Source organism: Papio anubis, chromosome 9 (genome assembly GCF_008728515.1).
Source record: "Papio anubis isolate 15944 chromosome 9, Panubis1.0, whole genome shotgun sequence".
Taxonomy (NCBI): domain Eukaryota; kingdom Metazoa; phylum Chordata; class Mammalia; order Primates; family Cercopithecidae; genus Papio; species Papio anubis.
The window spans coordinates 114,020,944-114,035,192 of record NC_044984.1 but is presented as its reverse complement, the minus strand read 5'-3'; the positions used below and the strand labels follow the sequence as shown (position 1 = coordinate 114,035,192).

At 46.7% G+C, this 14,249-nt stretch overlaps 1 protein-coding gene across 10 annotated transcripts in view; it reads left to right on the top strand.

The window, feature by feature from the left end:
- The window catches only part of CIT (citron rho-interacting serine/threonine kinase), a 195,613-nt gene that overhangs the window by 172,785 nt on the left and 8,579 nt on the right, over window positions 1–14,249 (top strand). For all 10 annotated transcript variants that reach the window (XM_009181812.4, XM_009181811.4, XM_009181810.4 and 7 more), the window contains 7 exons: window positions 134–273; window positions 3,954–4,046; window positions 6,736–6,844; window positions 6,941–7,069; window positions 7,840–7,920; window positions 10,578–10,656; window positions 10,794–10,973. In XM_009181812.4, the coding sequence (XP_009180076.1) occupies window positions 134–273; window positions 3,954–4,046; window positions 6,736–6,844; window positions 6,941–7,069; window positions 7,840–7,920; window positions 10,578–10,656; window positions 10,794–10,973 (811 nt within the window). The remainder of the gene's footprint in view (window positions 1–133; window positions 274–3,953; window positions 4,047–6,735; window positions 6,845–6,940; window positions 7,070–7,839; window positions 7,921–10,577; window positions 10,657–10,793; window positions 10,974–14,249) is intronic.

Below are 14,249 nucleotides of genomic sequence, written 5' to 3'. Positions count from 1 at the left end.
GGGATTTGTGGAAAACTCAGATCATCTGTGTGGCCTCTTGTGACTATTACTTGTGCCTAGAACTAGAACCACCATCCCGTATCTTTACTTAACGGCTTCACGCTGACGAGAGGTTGTTCCTTTTCCCGTTCAGGAGAAGAGCGGGCACTGTGTCTTGTGGACGTGAAGAAAGTGAAGCAGTCCCTGGCGCAGTCCCACCTGCCCGCCCAGCCCGACATCTCACCCAACATTTTTGAAGCTGTCAAGGGCTGCCACTTGTTTGGGGCTGGCAAGGTAAGCTCCCCTCAGAGTCTCAGCTGGTGGAATGTTCTGGAAATTGGCACTACCTCTCTTCCCACAGAGCTCATTGATTTGACCTGCAAGATAGTGTCAACTTAACAAACAGAGGGGCTCTCTAAAAGAAAAGAGATTGATTTGGGAACAGGGCTTTGCAATGGGAATACACGTGCCATTGTAAACTATGTGGGTATCTAGGGAGATAAAGGAAGACAGAGGTTTGTAAGTGAGGATTCCATAATCTTTTTGAAATAATTATCCTTGGCTTCAAAGATTAATAACAAGACTGATGCTTGTCTGAGGTTGGACAGGTAGTCACTGGACAGATGTCCTTGCAGAAGTATTTTTTGTGTAAGATTGCAGTGACCTGGCAGGGCGCAGTGGCTCATGCTTGTAATCCTAGCACTTTGGGAGGCTGAGGCGGGCAGATCACTTGAGGTCAGGAGTTCAAGACCATCCTGGCCAACATGGTGAAACCCACTGTCTACTAAAAATACAAAAATTAGCCGGGCATGGTGGCACGTGCCTGTAATCCCAGCTACTCGGGAGGCTAAGGGAGGAGAATGGCTTGAACCCAGGAGGTGGAGGTTGCAGTGAGCCGAGAGCGCACAACTGCACTCCAGCCTGGCGGCAGAGGAAAAAAAAAAAAAAAGATTGCAATGGCCTTTGTGGTTTTTGTCGAGTCTCTTTTTTTATCAGGTATACAAGTATGAGAACCCTCTCTTCATGGCCTCTTCCTGCTCTAATGTCAGGGTTTTCTTAACATTGGTGACTCCATTTTGATTTTGACAACGTTCACAATTGTACATCCTCAAACTAGGTTAAATTTCTTTTGCCTTCTTTAGGCACGTGAAATAATTTGTGTAGCCATGAAATTTGTACAAGTTTTGAATCTAAAATGAATGAGAGCAAAATGGGAATAAAATTAACAAAACTAGAAGGATGATCCATAATTTAAAAATAAGTGTGTGTGCATGTGCGTGTGTGTGTCTGCTGTGTCTGTGAGTGAGAGATGAACCTTAAAAAAAACTAACATGGATCTCCATGTCTCAACTCAATGAAAGTATGTTTCATTGCTAGAAATTTAAAAATTCAAAATTTATGACATTTACATAACAATCGGTTCATGAGAACTCAAGTTGATTCATTTGTAGCTTCTGGCATATTGAAAAGTGACACATAAAATACCTTTGTTTGCTTCTTTAATCAAAAAGTCAAAAAATAACAGATGCTAGTGAGGTTGTGGAGAAAAAGGAACACTTATACGCTGTTGGTGGGAGTGTAAATTAGTTCAACCACTGTGGAAGACAGTGTGGTGATTCCTCAAAAACCTAAAAACAGAAATACCTTTCAACCCATCAATCCCATCACTGGGTACATACCCAAAGGAATATAAATCATTCTGTTATAAAGTCACATGCATGCGTATGTTGATTGCAGCCCACTCATAATAGCAAAGACAGGGAATCAACCTAAATGCCCATCAGTGATAGACTGGACAAAGAAAACGTGGCACATATATACCATGGAATACTATGCAGCCATAAAAAAGAATGAGATCATGTCCTTTGCAGGAACATGGATGGAGCTGTAGGCCATTATCCTTAGCAAACTAACACAGGAACAGAAGATCAAATACCGCATGTTTTCACTTATAAGTAGGAGATGAATGATGAGAACACATGGACATATAGAAGGTCACAATACATACTGGGGCCCCTCAGAGGGTGGAGGGTGGGAGGAGAGAGGGGATTGGGAAAAATAGCTAATGGATACTAGGCTTAATACGTGGGTGATGAAATAACCTTTACAACAAACCCCCATACCATGAGTTTATTGATACAACAAACCTACACATGTGCACCTGAACTAAGTAGAAAATAATAAAAAAGAGTATTTGCGGTACATGTATAACTTTAATGAAGTCTGAATCAGGTGTTTATAGACCCCCTGAGGCTACTGGCATTCTGCTGTTGAAAACCATTGCGTTTTGCCCCTCAGAAGACAGCACACTGCACATTTGTTCATTCAGTTGCTGGATCAACTTTTTTTTTTTTTTTTTTTTTGACACAGAGTCTTGCTCTGTTATCCAGGTTGGAGCACAGCGGTGCGATCTCAGCTCACTGTAGCCTCCACCTCCTGGCTTTAAGCGATTCTCCCCCCTCAGCCTCCCAAGTAGCTGGGACTACAGGTGCGCACCATCATGGCAGGCCAATTTTTGTATTTTTAGTAGAGATGGGGGTTCATCATGTTGGCCAGGCTAGTCTTGAACTCCTGGCCTCAAGTGATCCACCCGCCGCGGTCTCCCAAAGTGTTGGGATTACAGGCATGAGCCACTGCACCTGGCCAAAAATTTGTTTTTTTGTTTTTTTTTTTGAGACAGTCTCACTCTGTCGCCCAGGCTGGAGTGCAGCGGTATGATCTTGGCTCACTGCAACCTCTGCCTCCTGGGTTTAAGTGATTCTCCTGCCTCAGCCTCCTGAGTAACTGGGATTACAGGCGTGCGCCACCATGCCCAGCTAATAAAAATTTGTTTTTTAAATTAGAAATTATTTTCATTCTAATATCTGAACTGTTCAAAAAATGTATGGAACATATATGTAAACTATAAAGCCTAATAATGTCATAAGCATCCACACACTCACTACCCAGTCCAAGAAATAGAACATTGCTAACAATTTCCCTTTTCCTGTGTATTCCTCCCTTATCCCGGCCCATCTTCATTCACCCACTGTACCAGCTGCTGACTTTCATGCCAGGACTGATTTGAGCAGTCAGCCTCATTTGGTGAATGATAAACTTCTGGTTGTAGCAGGAGAAGTAAAAGGGTTTCAGCTGTTCTAGAAAAAGAGCGTTTTGATGTAGAACTCTGCACATGTATGAGTTCTTAGCTAAGAACTTTTCCCTTTGGATTGAAATTTTCTCTAAATTTGGGTGGGGTGTGGTGGCTCACACTTGTAATCCCAGCACTTTGGGAGGCTGAGGCAGGTGGATCATTTGAGACCAGGAGTTCGAGACCAGCCTGGCCAACATGGCGAAACCCCATCTGTACTAAAAATACAAAAATCTGCCAGGCACGGTGGTGCGCGCCTGTAGTCCCAGCTACTTGGCAGGCTGAGGTGGCAGAATCGCTTGAAGCCGGGAGGTAGAGGCTGCAGTGAGCTGAGATCACACCACTGCACTCCAGCCTGGGCAACAGAGTGAGACTCCGTCTCAAAAAAAAGAAATTTTCTCTAAATTCGTTTAGCACCTCTCCCCTCTCTCATTCTGTCTCCTCCCCATCCCCACAAGGTAAGTTTGTCAACAGATTCTGTCTCCAGCAGAAGGCACATGAGTGGGAAAGGTATGTGGTGTCAGGTGCTTCCCTGAGGCCTTCTCTGGATCCCAGGTAAAAGCCTTGGTTCTCGACCAGGGGTAATTCTGCCTTACCAGGGGACATTTGGTAATGGCTCGAGATGTTTTTGATTGTCACAGATAGAAGTGCTGCGGGCATCTAGTGGGTCAAGGCCAGGGATACTGCTCATATCCTGCAGTGTGCAGGACAGCCCTCCCCCCACCACACAGAATGATCTGGTCTGAATCATCAATAGCACCGAGCTTGAGAGCTTTTCCTAGTTTTGCCCCACAGCTGGTATCACACTGGTGACAGTCTTTTTCTTTTCTTGGTTGCTTTTCAGATTGAGAACGGGCTCTGCATCTGTGCAGCCATGCCCAGCAAAGTCGTCATTCTCCGCTACAACGAAAACCTCAGCAAATACTGCATTCGGAAAGTAAGTCCTGGGCCTTGCCTTGGTTGAACGTGGGAAAGCCAGTCCTGCTCTCTCAGCGAGCCAGTGTGGAAAGTGCACTGTCTTGGGACACAGCCTGTACCGGGTTCTTTCCACCCTGCAGGCCTTCAGCCTGGGGTGACCTCTGTCGTGAGCGAGATCCTTCCTTTGTGGAGGATCCTCCAGGGCCACTAGTAGCTGCGGTTTCCCTCCTCGCTTTTCTCCTCCCATTTGCGAACTGCCTCCCCATTGAGCCTGGTGAATTCAGCCTTTTGTTAGAACAGAAAGTTGACTGGTAGGAAAAAACAGTGGGGGGAAAAAGGGGGCACTTTCCAAGACGCTAGCAGTCCCAGGTAGCACTTTTCAGAATCTTTCTCAAATTCTAGAAGTTTCTATTAATATAACCTTCTGGACTAACCAGTGCTAGCACTATTTTGGTATATAATTAGGGAGCTGCTTCTCCTCAGAGCAGAGTGAGTTGTGATGATGACTGCAGTGTGGATGAGATGTGTGTTAGATCCTTAAATCTGCCTGGCTTCTGGAGAATGCTGTCTGATGTCCCTACCTAGGAGTGTCCCACTCCTTCTAAGCCTGATATATTTCTGGTGCTTTCATGATTAGTTTCAAAAATAAAATGAGGCTTGGCACTGTGGCTCACATCTATAATCCCAGCACTTTGGGAGGCCAAAGAGGGCAGATCGCTTGAGGTTGGGAGTTTGAGACCTGCCTGGCTAACATGGTGAAACTCCATCTCTACTCAAAATACAAAAATTAGCTGGGCATGGTGGCGGGTGCTTGTTATCCCAGCTACTTGGGAGGCAGAGGCAGGAGAATTGCATGAACCTGGGAGGCGAAAGTTGCGGTGAACCAAGATTGTGCCATTGCACTCCAGCCTGGGCAACAGAGCAAGACTCCATCTCAAAAACAAAACAAAAAAAAATTGAAATGAAGGGTGAATAATATATACGGGTCATTACCTGTTAGAGAAACTGTTCCATTCTGGGCAGGGTGGTGTTAGTTTAGTCTGTGTGTTCATTGAGTGCCCACCCTGTCAGGGACTGAACGGGCTGTTTTATAAGCACCTTTCCCCACAGTTCTGAAAAGCAGGGACAGTTATTCCCAATTTTCAGGTAAGACAACTGAAGCTGGCAGAAGATCCTCAGTTACAAAGTTGAGACCAAAACTGACGTTTGATTTTGTTTTTCTACCATTTCACTATATCATGCTTCCTCAAAGTTTTCCCATACTTAGTAGGTGACCAAGAAATATTCAGTGATGATGATAATGCTCACTAAATTCTCAGAAATCATTGCTTCTTTATGATTCCCAGCCACACATTTTGAATAGGTGTGTCTGGTTTTTTGATGACATTAGGATTGGCCTAAAAACAACTAAAAATAATCAGGAAGCAGATAATTAAGATGACAATAATGATGATCATGATGATGACTGCATAGGTAATATAGGTTCGAACTAGAAACTTTAGAAGCTAGCAAAAAGAAGGAAACCCAAACCATTACTGTTGACCACCAATGTTTTTTTTTTTTTTTTTTTTTTGAGACAGAGTCTCGCTTAGTCGCCCAGGCTGGAGTGCAGTGGCGCGATCTCGGCTCACTGCAAGCTCCGCCTCCCAGGTTCACGCCATTCTCCTGCCTCAGCCTCCCGAGTAGCTGGGACTACAGGCGCCCGCCGCCTCGCCCGGCTAATTTTTTGCATTTTTAGTAGAGACGGAGTTTCACCGTGTTAGCCAGGATGGTCTCGATCTCCTGACCTCGGGATCCGCCCGCCTCGGCCTCCCAAAGTGCTGGGATTACAGGCGTGAGCCACCGCGCCCGGCCGACCACCAATGTTAATAGTTGGTGTATTTTTCCTGTCTTTTTTTTCCTTCTGATAAGAATGTTGTATTGTTCAAGTTCTGTCTCTTCATTGGAATGCTGTTTGTTTCTTTTCTTTTTTTTTGAGACGGGGTTTTGCTCTTGTCACCCAGGCTGTAGTGCAATGGCACGATCTCAGCCCACTGCATCCTCTGCCTCCCGGGTTTGAGTGATTCTCCTGCCTCAGTCAGCCTTCTGAGTAGCTGGGATCACAGGCGTGCACCACCACACCTGGCTAATTTTTTGTATTTTTAGTAGAGACAGAGTTTCACCATGTTGGCCACACTGGTCTCGAACTCCTGACCTCAGGTGATCCACCCACCTCAGCCTCCCAAAGTGCTGGGATTACAGGTGTGAGCCACTGTGCCCAGCCTGGAATGGTGTTTCTGACCCTGCCTTTTTCTGGCTGCAGTTTGACCTTATTTTCTTGGTTTTGGGTTGCGTGGAACAATAGGAAGAGATAACAAATGGATCACTGTTCATCCTGAGAGGCATGAAAGGTGAATGGGGCGTGTGCAGTGGCTCACGCTTGTAACTCTAATGCTTTGGGAGGCTGAGGTGGGAGGATTGCTTGAGCCCAGGAGTTTGAGGCTGCAGTGAGCTATGATCGCCACTGCACTCTAACCTAGGCGACAGAGCGAGACCTTGTCTCCAAAAAAAAAAAAAAAGATGAATGGCTTTTTATGACAACATGAACAAGCTTGGTGACAATGTTCTCCAGGGCTTGGCTAGATGCTGTAGGCAGAAGCAGAACAGCTGTGGACCTTGGCTGCCCTGTGTTACCTCTCACATCCTTCTCTTCTACTTTCATGTCTCAGGAGATAGAGACCTCAGAGCCTTGCAGCTGTATCCACTTCACCAATTACAGTATCCTCATTGGAACCAATAAATTCTACGAAATCGACATGAAGCAGTACACCCTGGAGGGTAGGGACCGCCTTCTCTTTCCCACCCACTCATGGCTCAGGCCGCACTGAGACTCAGAACTCATTCCTGAAGCCCGCTTCTCGCCTGCCTTTACAGAATTCCTGGATAAGAATGACCATTCCTTGGCACCTGCTGTGTTTGCCGCCTCTTCCAACAGCTTCCCTGTCTCTATCGTGCAGGTGAACAGTGCAGGGCAGCGAGAGGAGTACTTGCTATGTTTCCACGGTGAGTCGTGGCTGCGCCCGCTGCCCTTTTGGGTCCTCATGGACACTAGGGACCCATGAGGGGTTGGAGGAGGGTATGTGGAGTTCTGGGGCAGGATAGGTTTGACTGGGGGTACAGAGACTGTCTTTCCAGAACCACCAGGTCCCCTTGGGGAGTCTCCTCTCCACCACCAGATACTAGCGTGGTCAAACTCTATCACATTCTCTCCAAAGAGCAGGCAGTTTTTTTCCTCGTCCATCCCTTGCTCTTTCTTTCCCTTTCCTTTCTCTTCCTCTCTCCTCATTTCATACCCCCTCCCCTCCCCTCCCTTCCCATCCTTCCATTTGTCTTTTTCTTTGTTTACTTCTTTCTTTTCTTTCTTTCTTGGGTCCTCTCCTCCTCCCTCTTCCCCTCCCTTCCCCTCCCCCTCCACCTCCCCTTCTTTCCTGAGTCTTTCCGTCTTTCCCTGTCTGTCCTTCCTCCTGATCGCTTCATTCCCCCCTCTCTCTCTGTCTTTCTCTTCCCTCTCCTCCTCTTATTCCTTTCCTTCTTTTCACTTGAGTTCTCTTTCTTTAATAAAATTTAATAAATTAAAATAAATTAATTTTTAAAAGTCCCTCATTTTTAATAAAGCTGAGAGCTGGCTCAGCAGAGGGCCCCCGGTTTTCACAGTCAGTCCTATCTGGTCAGGGGTCCCTGGGCTCTGCTTCTTGTTCTTCCATCACCATGTGTGTCACTGATGCCCCTGCCCTTGGCTGTGCTAATGCCCGCATGCTGTTGACACCTTGCAGAGTTTGGAGTGTTCGTGGATTCTTACGGAAGACGTAGCCGCACAGATGACCTCAAGTGGAGTCGCTTACCTTTGGCCTTTGGTACGTGAGGTTCAGTGTGGGGGCTTCTCTTTTGCCAGCAGCTGGTGTCCTGGAAAAGAATTGCAGCCGGGCGCGGTGGCTCACGCCTGTAATCCCAACACTTTGGGAGGCCGAGGTGGGTGGATCATGAGGTCAGGAGTTTGAGACCAGCCTGACCAACATGGTGAAACCCCATTTCTACTAAAAATACAAAAATTAGCCGGGCGTGGTGGCGTGTGCCTGTAGTCCCAGCTACTCAGGAAGCTGAGGCAGAAGAATTGCTTGAACCTAGGAGTTGGAGGTTGCAGTGAGCCGAGATTGTGCCACTGCACTCCAGCCTGGGTGACAGAGTAAGACTCTGTCTCAAAAAACCAAAAAAAAAAAAAAAAAAACCGCAATTGCATGTGGAAATTTTTTTTTTTTTTGGTCTAAGCACTGTGCATGTGAATTCCATTAGATACCAAGCACAATGTGTAACAGTCATCCAGAGAACTGTTCATGGAAAGATTCTGAGGCTCGATGAAGAGCTGCCTATGCCAGATTCACCAGCCCACAGTCCCAGCCCTGGGAAATATTTGCTAGGCTCTCATGATAGAAAGGAGCCCAATTCCCTGTGGATTTATTTCAGTCATTTCCAAAGGCTGCAGAGTGTCCCATGGCATAGCTGAACACCTGTTCACTTAACCAGTTCTAATTAGGCAAAGCAGTAAGGCCATGCCTGTTTTGTTTGTAAGTGTAGACAACACTGTGATGAACATCCTTGTACTACTCTTTTTTGCACTTGTCAGATAGCACCCCCTGATTATAAGCTCCTAAAAGTGGAACTGGTGGATCAAAGACTAAACACACACATACATACAAATATGTACATATGTATCTGTGTGAATGTTCTGAAATGCTGTCGTGACCCAAATACCCTTCGAGGCTATTTTGTTTCTCTCTTGCTGCATATTAAGCCATCTGAAAGCGTAGTGACTTCAAACAACAGCTTATCATCGGCCCTGACTCCGCGGCTTGACTGGACAGTTCTGCTTCATGTGGTATCAGCAGGGCCACTAGGACAACTAGAAAGCCCAAGACAGGCTCGCAAACATGGCCCACAATGAGTGCTGGCCATAATGTGGGTGCTCAGCTGCGGCTGTTGGCTGGCGGCCTTGTTGCTTTCCACACTGGCTTCTTCCAAGAATACAGAAGCAGAAGCTGGCAAGCCTGCTCACTTCCACCACACTCTACTGGTTAGAGCAGACTGCAGAGTCAGCCCAGATTCCAGGCCAGGGAACTGCACCAGGGCATGCATACCAGAACCCGTGATTTAAAAAGTCTAATACCAAGTTTTGTCATAAAGAATAATAGTGCTTTTCCCCTTTAAGGCAGAAGACATTTCCAGTCCTGTCTGCTCTAGTTGCAGTGACACTGTCATACAGAGATAGAGTATTAAGAAGACCAGCAATGTCTAAATATCTGTGAACCCAGTCTTTTTTTTTTTTGAGTTGGATTTTCGTTCTTGTTGCCCAGGCTAGAGTGCAATGGCGCAATCTCAGCTCACTGCAACCTCCGCCTCCCGGGTTCAAGCGATTCTCCTGCCTCAGCCTCCCAAGTAGCTGGGATTACAGGCGCCTGCCACAACACCCGGCTAATTTTTTGTATTTTTGATAGAGACAGGGTTTCACCATGTTGACCAGGCTGGTCTCGAACTCCTGATCTCAGGTGATCCACCTGCCTTGGCCTCCCAAAGTGCTGGGATTACAGGCATGAGCCACTGCGCTCAGCCCGAACCCAGTCTTTTTTAAAATCAAATTCTTTGATGTTTACAATCAGTTTTAAAAGGTACAATGAAAAGTCTCACCCAGTGTGTCCATCTCCCAAATTCTCCATCCCTGTTCCTTCAAAGAAAAAAAAAGCTCTTATGAGTTTCTTGTCCTTCCAGTACTTTATGCAAATACTAGCACATAAAATATATATATTCTTTTTCCACCTTTTAAAAAATCAGTAAGGTAGCATACTTCCCACATGATTCTGAACCTTGCTTTTTGCACTGAGCAGTGTACCTTGGGCATTCTTTCATATCTGTACGAAGACAGCCTTTTCATGCATGTTTACAGCTGTGCAGAATTCCATAGATGTATTATAATTTTTTTTTTTTGAGACGGAGTCTCCCTCTGTTGCCCAAGCCGGAGTGCAGTGGTGCCATCTCAGCTCACTGCCACCTCTGCCTCTTGGGTTCAAGTGATTCTCGTGCCTCAGCCTCCTGAGTAGCTGGGATTACAGGCATACACCACCATGCCTGGCTAATTTTTGTGTTTTTAATAGAGATAGGGTTTCACCATGTTGGCCAGGCTGGTCTCGAACTCCTGACTTCAGGTGATCCACCCGCCTTGGACTCCCAAAGTGTTGGGATTACAGGCGTGAGCCACCACGCCCGGCCAGATGTATTATAATTTATTTAGCCAATCCTTACACTGTACACTTGAGTTGTTTTACATCTTCTGCTGTAACAAACCACATGGCAGTGAATATCCTCGAACATGCATGACTATTCTGGCACATAGATAGGTATTTGTGGGGTGAATTGCTTTACAAAGGATTGCTGGGTCAAAGAATGCATTGCAGCCAGATTTTGATTTTCCCTCTTTTCACCATTCTTTGGCCCACACTGTGCCTGCATGGTGATCACACAGCCTACAGAGAACCCTATCTGTTTGTGACACACTTCAACTCACTCGAAGTAATTGAGATCCAGGCACGCTCCTCGGCAGGGTAAGCATTATCCTACCATGCTTGGAAAACCTCAGCTGTTGGGGTAGGTGTTGGGGCTGGCTGCATGTTCCTTCCTAACCTGCCTAGCAATAGAGGTAGCCTGCAATGAAGGTAACTGGAACTCTGGGACTCTGCAGGACCCCTGCCCGAGCGTACCTGGACATCCCGAACCCACGCTACCTGGGCCCTGCCATTTCCTCGGGAGCGATTTACTTGGCATCCTCATACCAGGATAAATTAAGGGTCATTTGCTGCAAGGGAAACCTCGTGAAGGAGTCTGGCACTGAACACCACCGGGGCCCGTCCACCTCCCGCAGGTAACCAGCTTCTCCTCTTCCTCAGTACTGGGGGCAACGTGCTTTTCTGCAAGGCAGAAGGAAATGATACTAAACCAGTAGAATGTTTCCCAATCTTCACTTTGTCCTTAAGCTCAAACCACTCATTTCTTTGCAATCTGCAGCAGTGAAATGACACAGACCTTTATGAGCATCAGGAGAATTCAAAAATACCACCTTGTAAAAGTCAGAGGGGAGAGGTCTGATCTATCTCTCACGGGTATTTTCATTGGATTGGTGAAAAATGGAGCACAAATTAGGCATTTATTGCTTTAGCAGGTATTTTGTGGTGCTAGTTGGGCTTGTAGGGGAGGGAGAATGGTGAATAAAACAGACACAGCCCCTCCGTGATGGCACTCACAGCTCAGTGGGAGAGATGCTGGCAATCATAGATTAGAGCATGGAAGGATGAGGCTCTGGTGGGGTGATTTAAAGCCTGGGCGTGGAGGTGAGGGAGGATTTCCCATCAGATATGAGGTGGGGGCAGGGGGACCAGTGACGGATGCTCAGGCAGGAAGGAAGGCAAGCCATGCCTGGAGGTCCAGAGGTGTGAGGTCGTGAGAGCAGGTCAGGGACTCCGGACAGCCTGGTGCCTTCCCTGGAATGCGAGACCTCCTGGACAGGACTGGACTCAAATAGCCATTGATAAAGAAGCAGTTAAATAAATTAAAGTACAGCCCTGGGAAGGAATGTTGTGCAGGCATCTGGGGAAAAATGAATGAAGAACTCACACTGACATGGAGCAATCGCCAGGACACATCAAGGTACAGGAGAGTATACAGAATATGCTGCCACTTGTATTAAAAAGGAGGGGAGGTGGTGCAGTGACTCACGCCTGTAATCCCAGCACTTTGGGAGGCCAGGGCGGGCAGATCACTTGATCCCAGGAGTTCAAGACCAGCCTGGGCAACGTGGTAAAACCCCATCTCTACTAAAAATACAAAAATTAGCCAGGTATGGTGTGTGCTTGTAATCCCAGCTACTCTGGAGGCTGAGGTGGCGGGGATTGCTTGAGCCCAGGAGGCGAAGGTTAAAGTGAGCCGAGATCACGCCACTATACTCCAGCCTGGGCAGAGTGAGACCCTATCTCAAAACCAAAAAAGGAGGGAAAGGGCACTTCCAGAATGCCAGAGTAAGGACCTCTGACAATGTGTTTCTCCATAAAAGCAACGGGACCACTGGCAGTTATAAAAATCAACTTTTCAGAGCTCTGGAAATTAACCCTTTGAGCGGCCACTCTCAGGCAGGGTCAAACCAAAAGAGTCAGGAGCACATGATTATTTGACACCTTTGCTTTTCCTGCAAGTTCCTGGGATCAAAACCATGCTGAACAAGCATGTTGCAGAAAAGGCCTCTTCTTAAAAGGCATTCTTTTTAAATTTTATTTTTTAAATTTTACTTGTTTTTGAATTGATAATCTAATCACAGGGCACAGAATTCAAAGGATAAAAAAGGTATACAGTACAGAGCCTCTCTTCTGGATCTCTCTTGCCTCCTAACTCTCCTCACCCCCTCTCTCCAGGTCCCCAACTGGGAAGGAACCAATTTTGTGAAGTTTTTGTGTTTCCATTTAGGAATCCTTTATGCTGATACAGCCAGCCCTCTCTGTCTATAGGTTATGCCTCTGTAGATTCAACACACCATGGATTGAAAATATTTGAAAAAATAATTTTGTTTGTACTGCACATGTTCAGGCTTTTACAAATTGTCATTATTCCCTAAACAATACAGTATAACAGCTATTTACAGAGCATTTACATTGTATTAGGTGTTATAAGTAATCTAGAGATGATTTAAAGTGTACAACAGGATGTGTGTAGGTTATATGCAAATACACCCCCCCCTACTTTTTTTTTGGGACAGGGTCTCTGTCGTCTAGGCTGGACTGCAGTGGTACGATCACAGCTCACTGCAGCCTCGACCTCCCTGGGCTCAGATGATCCTCCTACCTCAGCCTACTGAGTAGCTGGGATTACAGGCATGCACCACCACACTCGGCTAATTTTTGTATTTTTTGTAGAGATGGGGTTTTACCATGTTGCCCAGGCTGGTCTCAAACTCCTAGGCTCAAGTGATCTGCCCACCTGGGCCTCCCAAAGTGCTAGGTTTATAGGCCTGAAGCACTGCGTCTGGCCCTACACCATTGAATATAAGAGATGTGAGCATCCACAGATTTTGGTATCCACAGGAAGTCCTGGAACCAGTCCCCCAGGCCACCAAGGGATGGCTGTACAACCAAATGTACAGAGTCAGATCCACTGCCCTGATAATGGGCCTTTTCCAGGGAGCGTAGCTAGGCAGGTCAGATAGCGACAGGTTTCTGGGGATGGGGCTTTTTGGGGAGCTTCAGTCCTGATCTGCTCCCTCCAGTGGCTACTAGACTGCTGGTTTTCACAGCTACTGTGGTTCTAGGGACATGGTTTCAACTCTTCCACAGATCTGGGGAGAGGGGAGTGGGTATAGGGCAAGTTGAAATGTCACAAAACATTCGGTTCTTGCTGAGATTCCTTTTTCTTGCATAAATACTCTTTGAATTGTTGCAGGCCTTTTTTGCAACATGCTTGTTCAGCGTGGTTTTGATCCCAGGAACTTGCTGGAAAAGCAGAGGTGCCAAATACCTATGTGCTCCTGACTCTTTTGGTTTGACCCTGCCTCGAGAGTGGCCTCTTAAAGGGCTAGGGTTAATTTCCAGAGCTCTGAAAAGTTGATTTTGACAATTGCCAGTGATCTTGTTGCTTTTATGGAGAAGCAGGTTGTCAGAGGTCCTTACTCTGGCATTCTGGAAGTGCCCTTCCCCTCCTTGTGTTTTTTTTTTTGTTACGGTCTCACTCTGTGCCCAGGCTGGAGTACAGTGGCGTGATCTCGGCTCACTGCAACCTCCGCCTCCTGGGCTCAAGAGAGCCCCTGACTTCAGCCTCCCGCGGAGTAGCTGGGACTACAGGCGCCCGCCACACCTGGCTAATTTTTGTATTTTTTGTAGAGACAAGGTTTTACCACGTTGCCCAGGCTGGTCTTGAACTCCTGGGCTCGAGCACTTTGCCCGCCCTGGCCTTCCAAAGTGCTGGGATTACAGGCGTGAGCCACTGCACGCGACCACCCCTCCTTTTTAACACAAGTGGCAGCATATTCTGCATACTCTCCTGTACCTTGATGTGTCTTGGTAATTGCTCCATATCATTGTGAGAGGTAGTTCTTCATTCATTTCTCCCCAGATGCCTGCACAACCTTCCTTATCAGAGCTGTACCTTAATTCGTTTA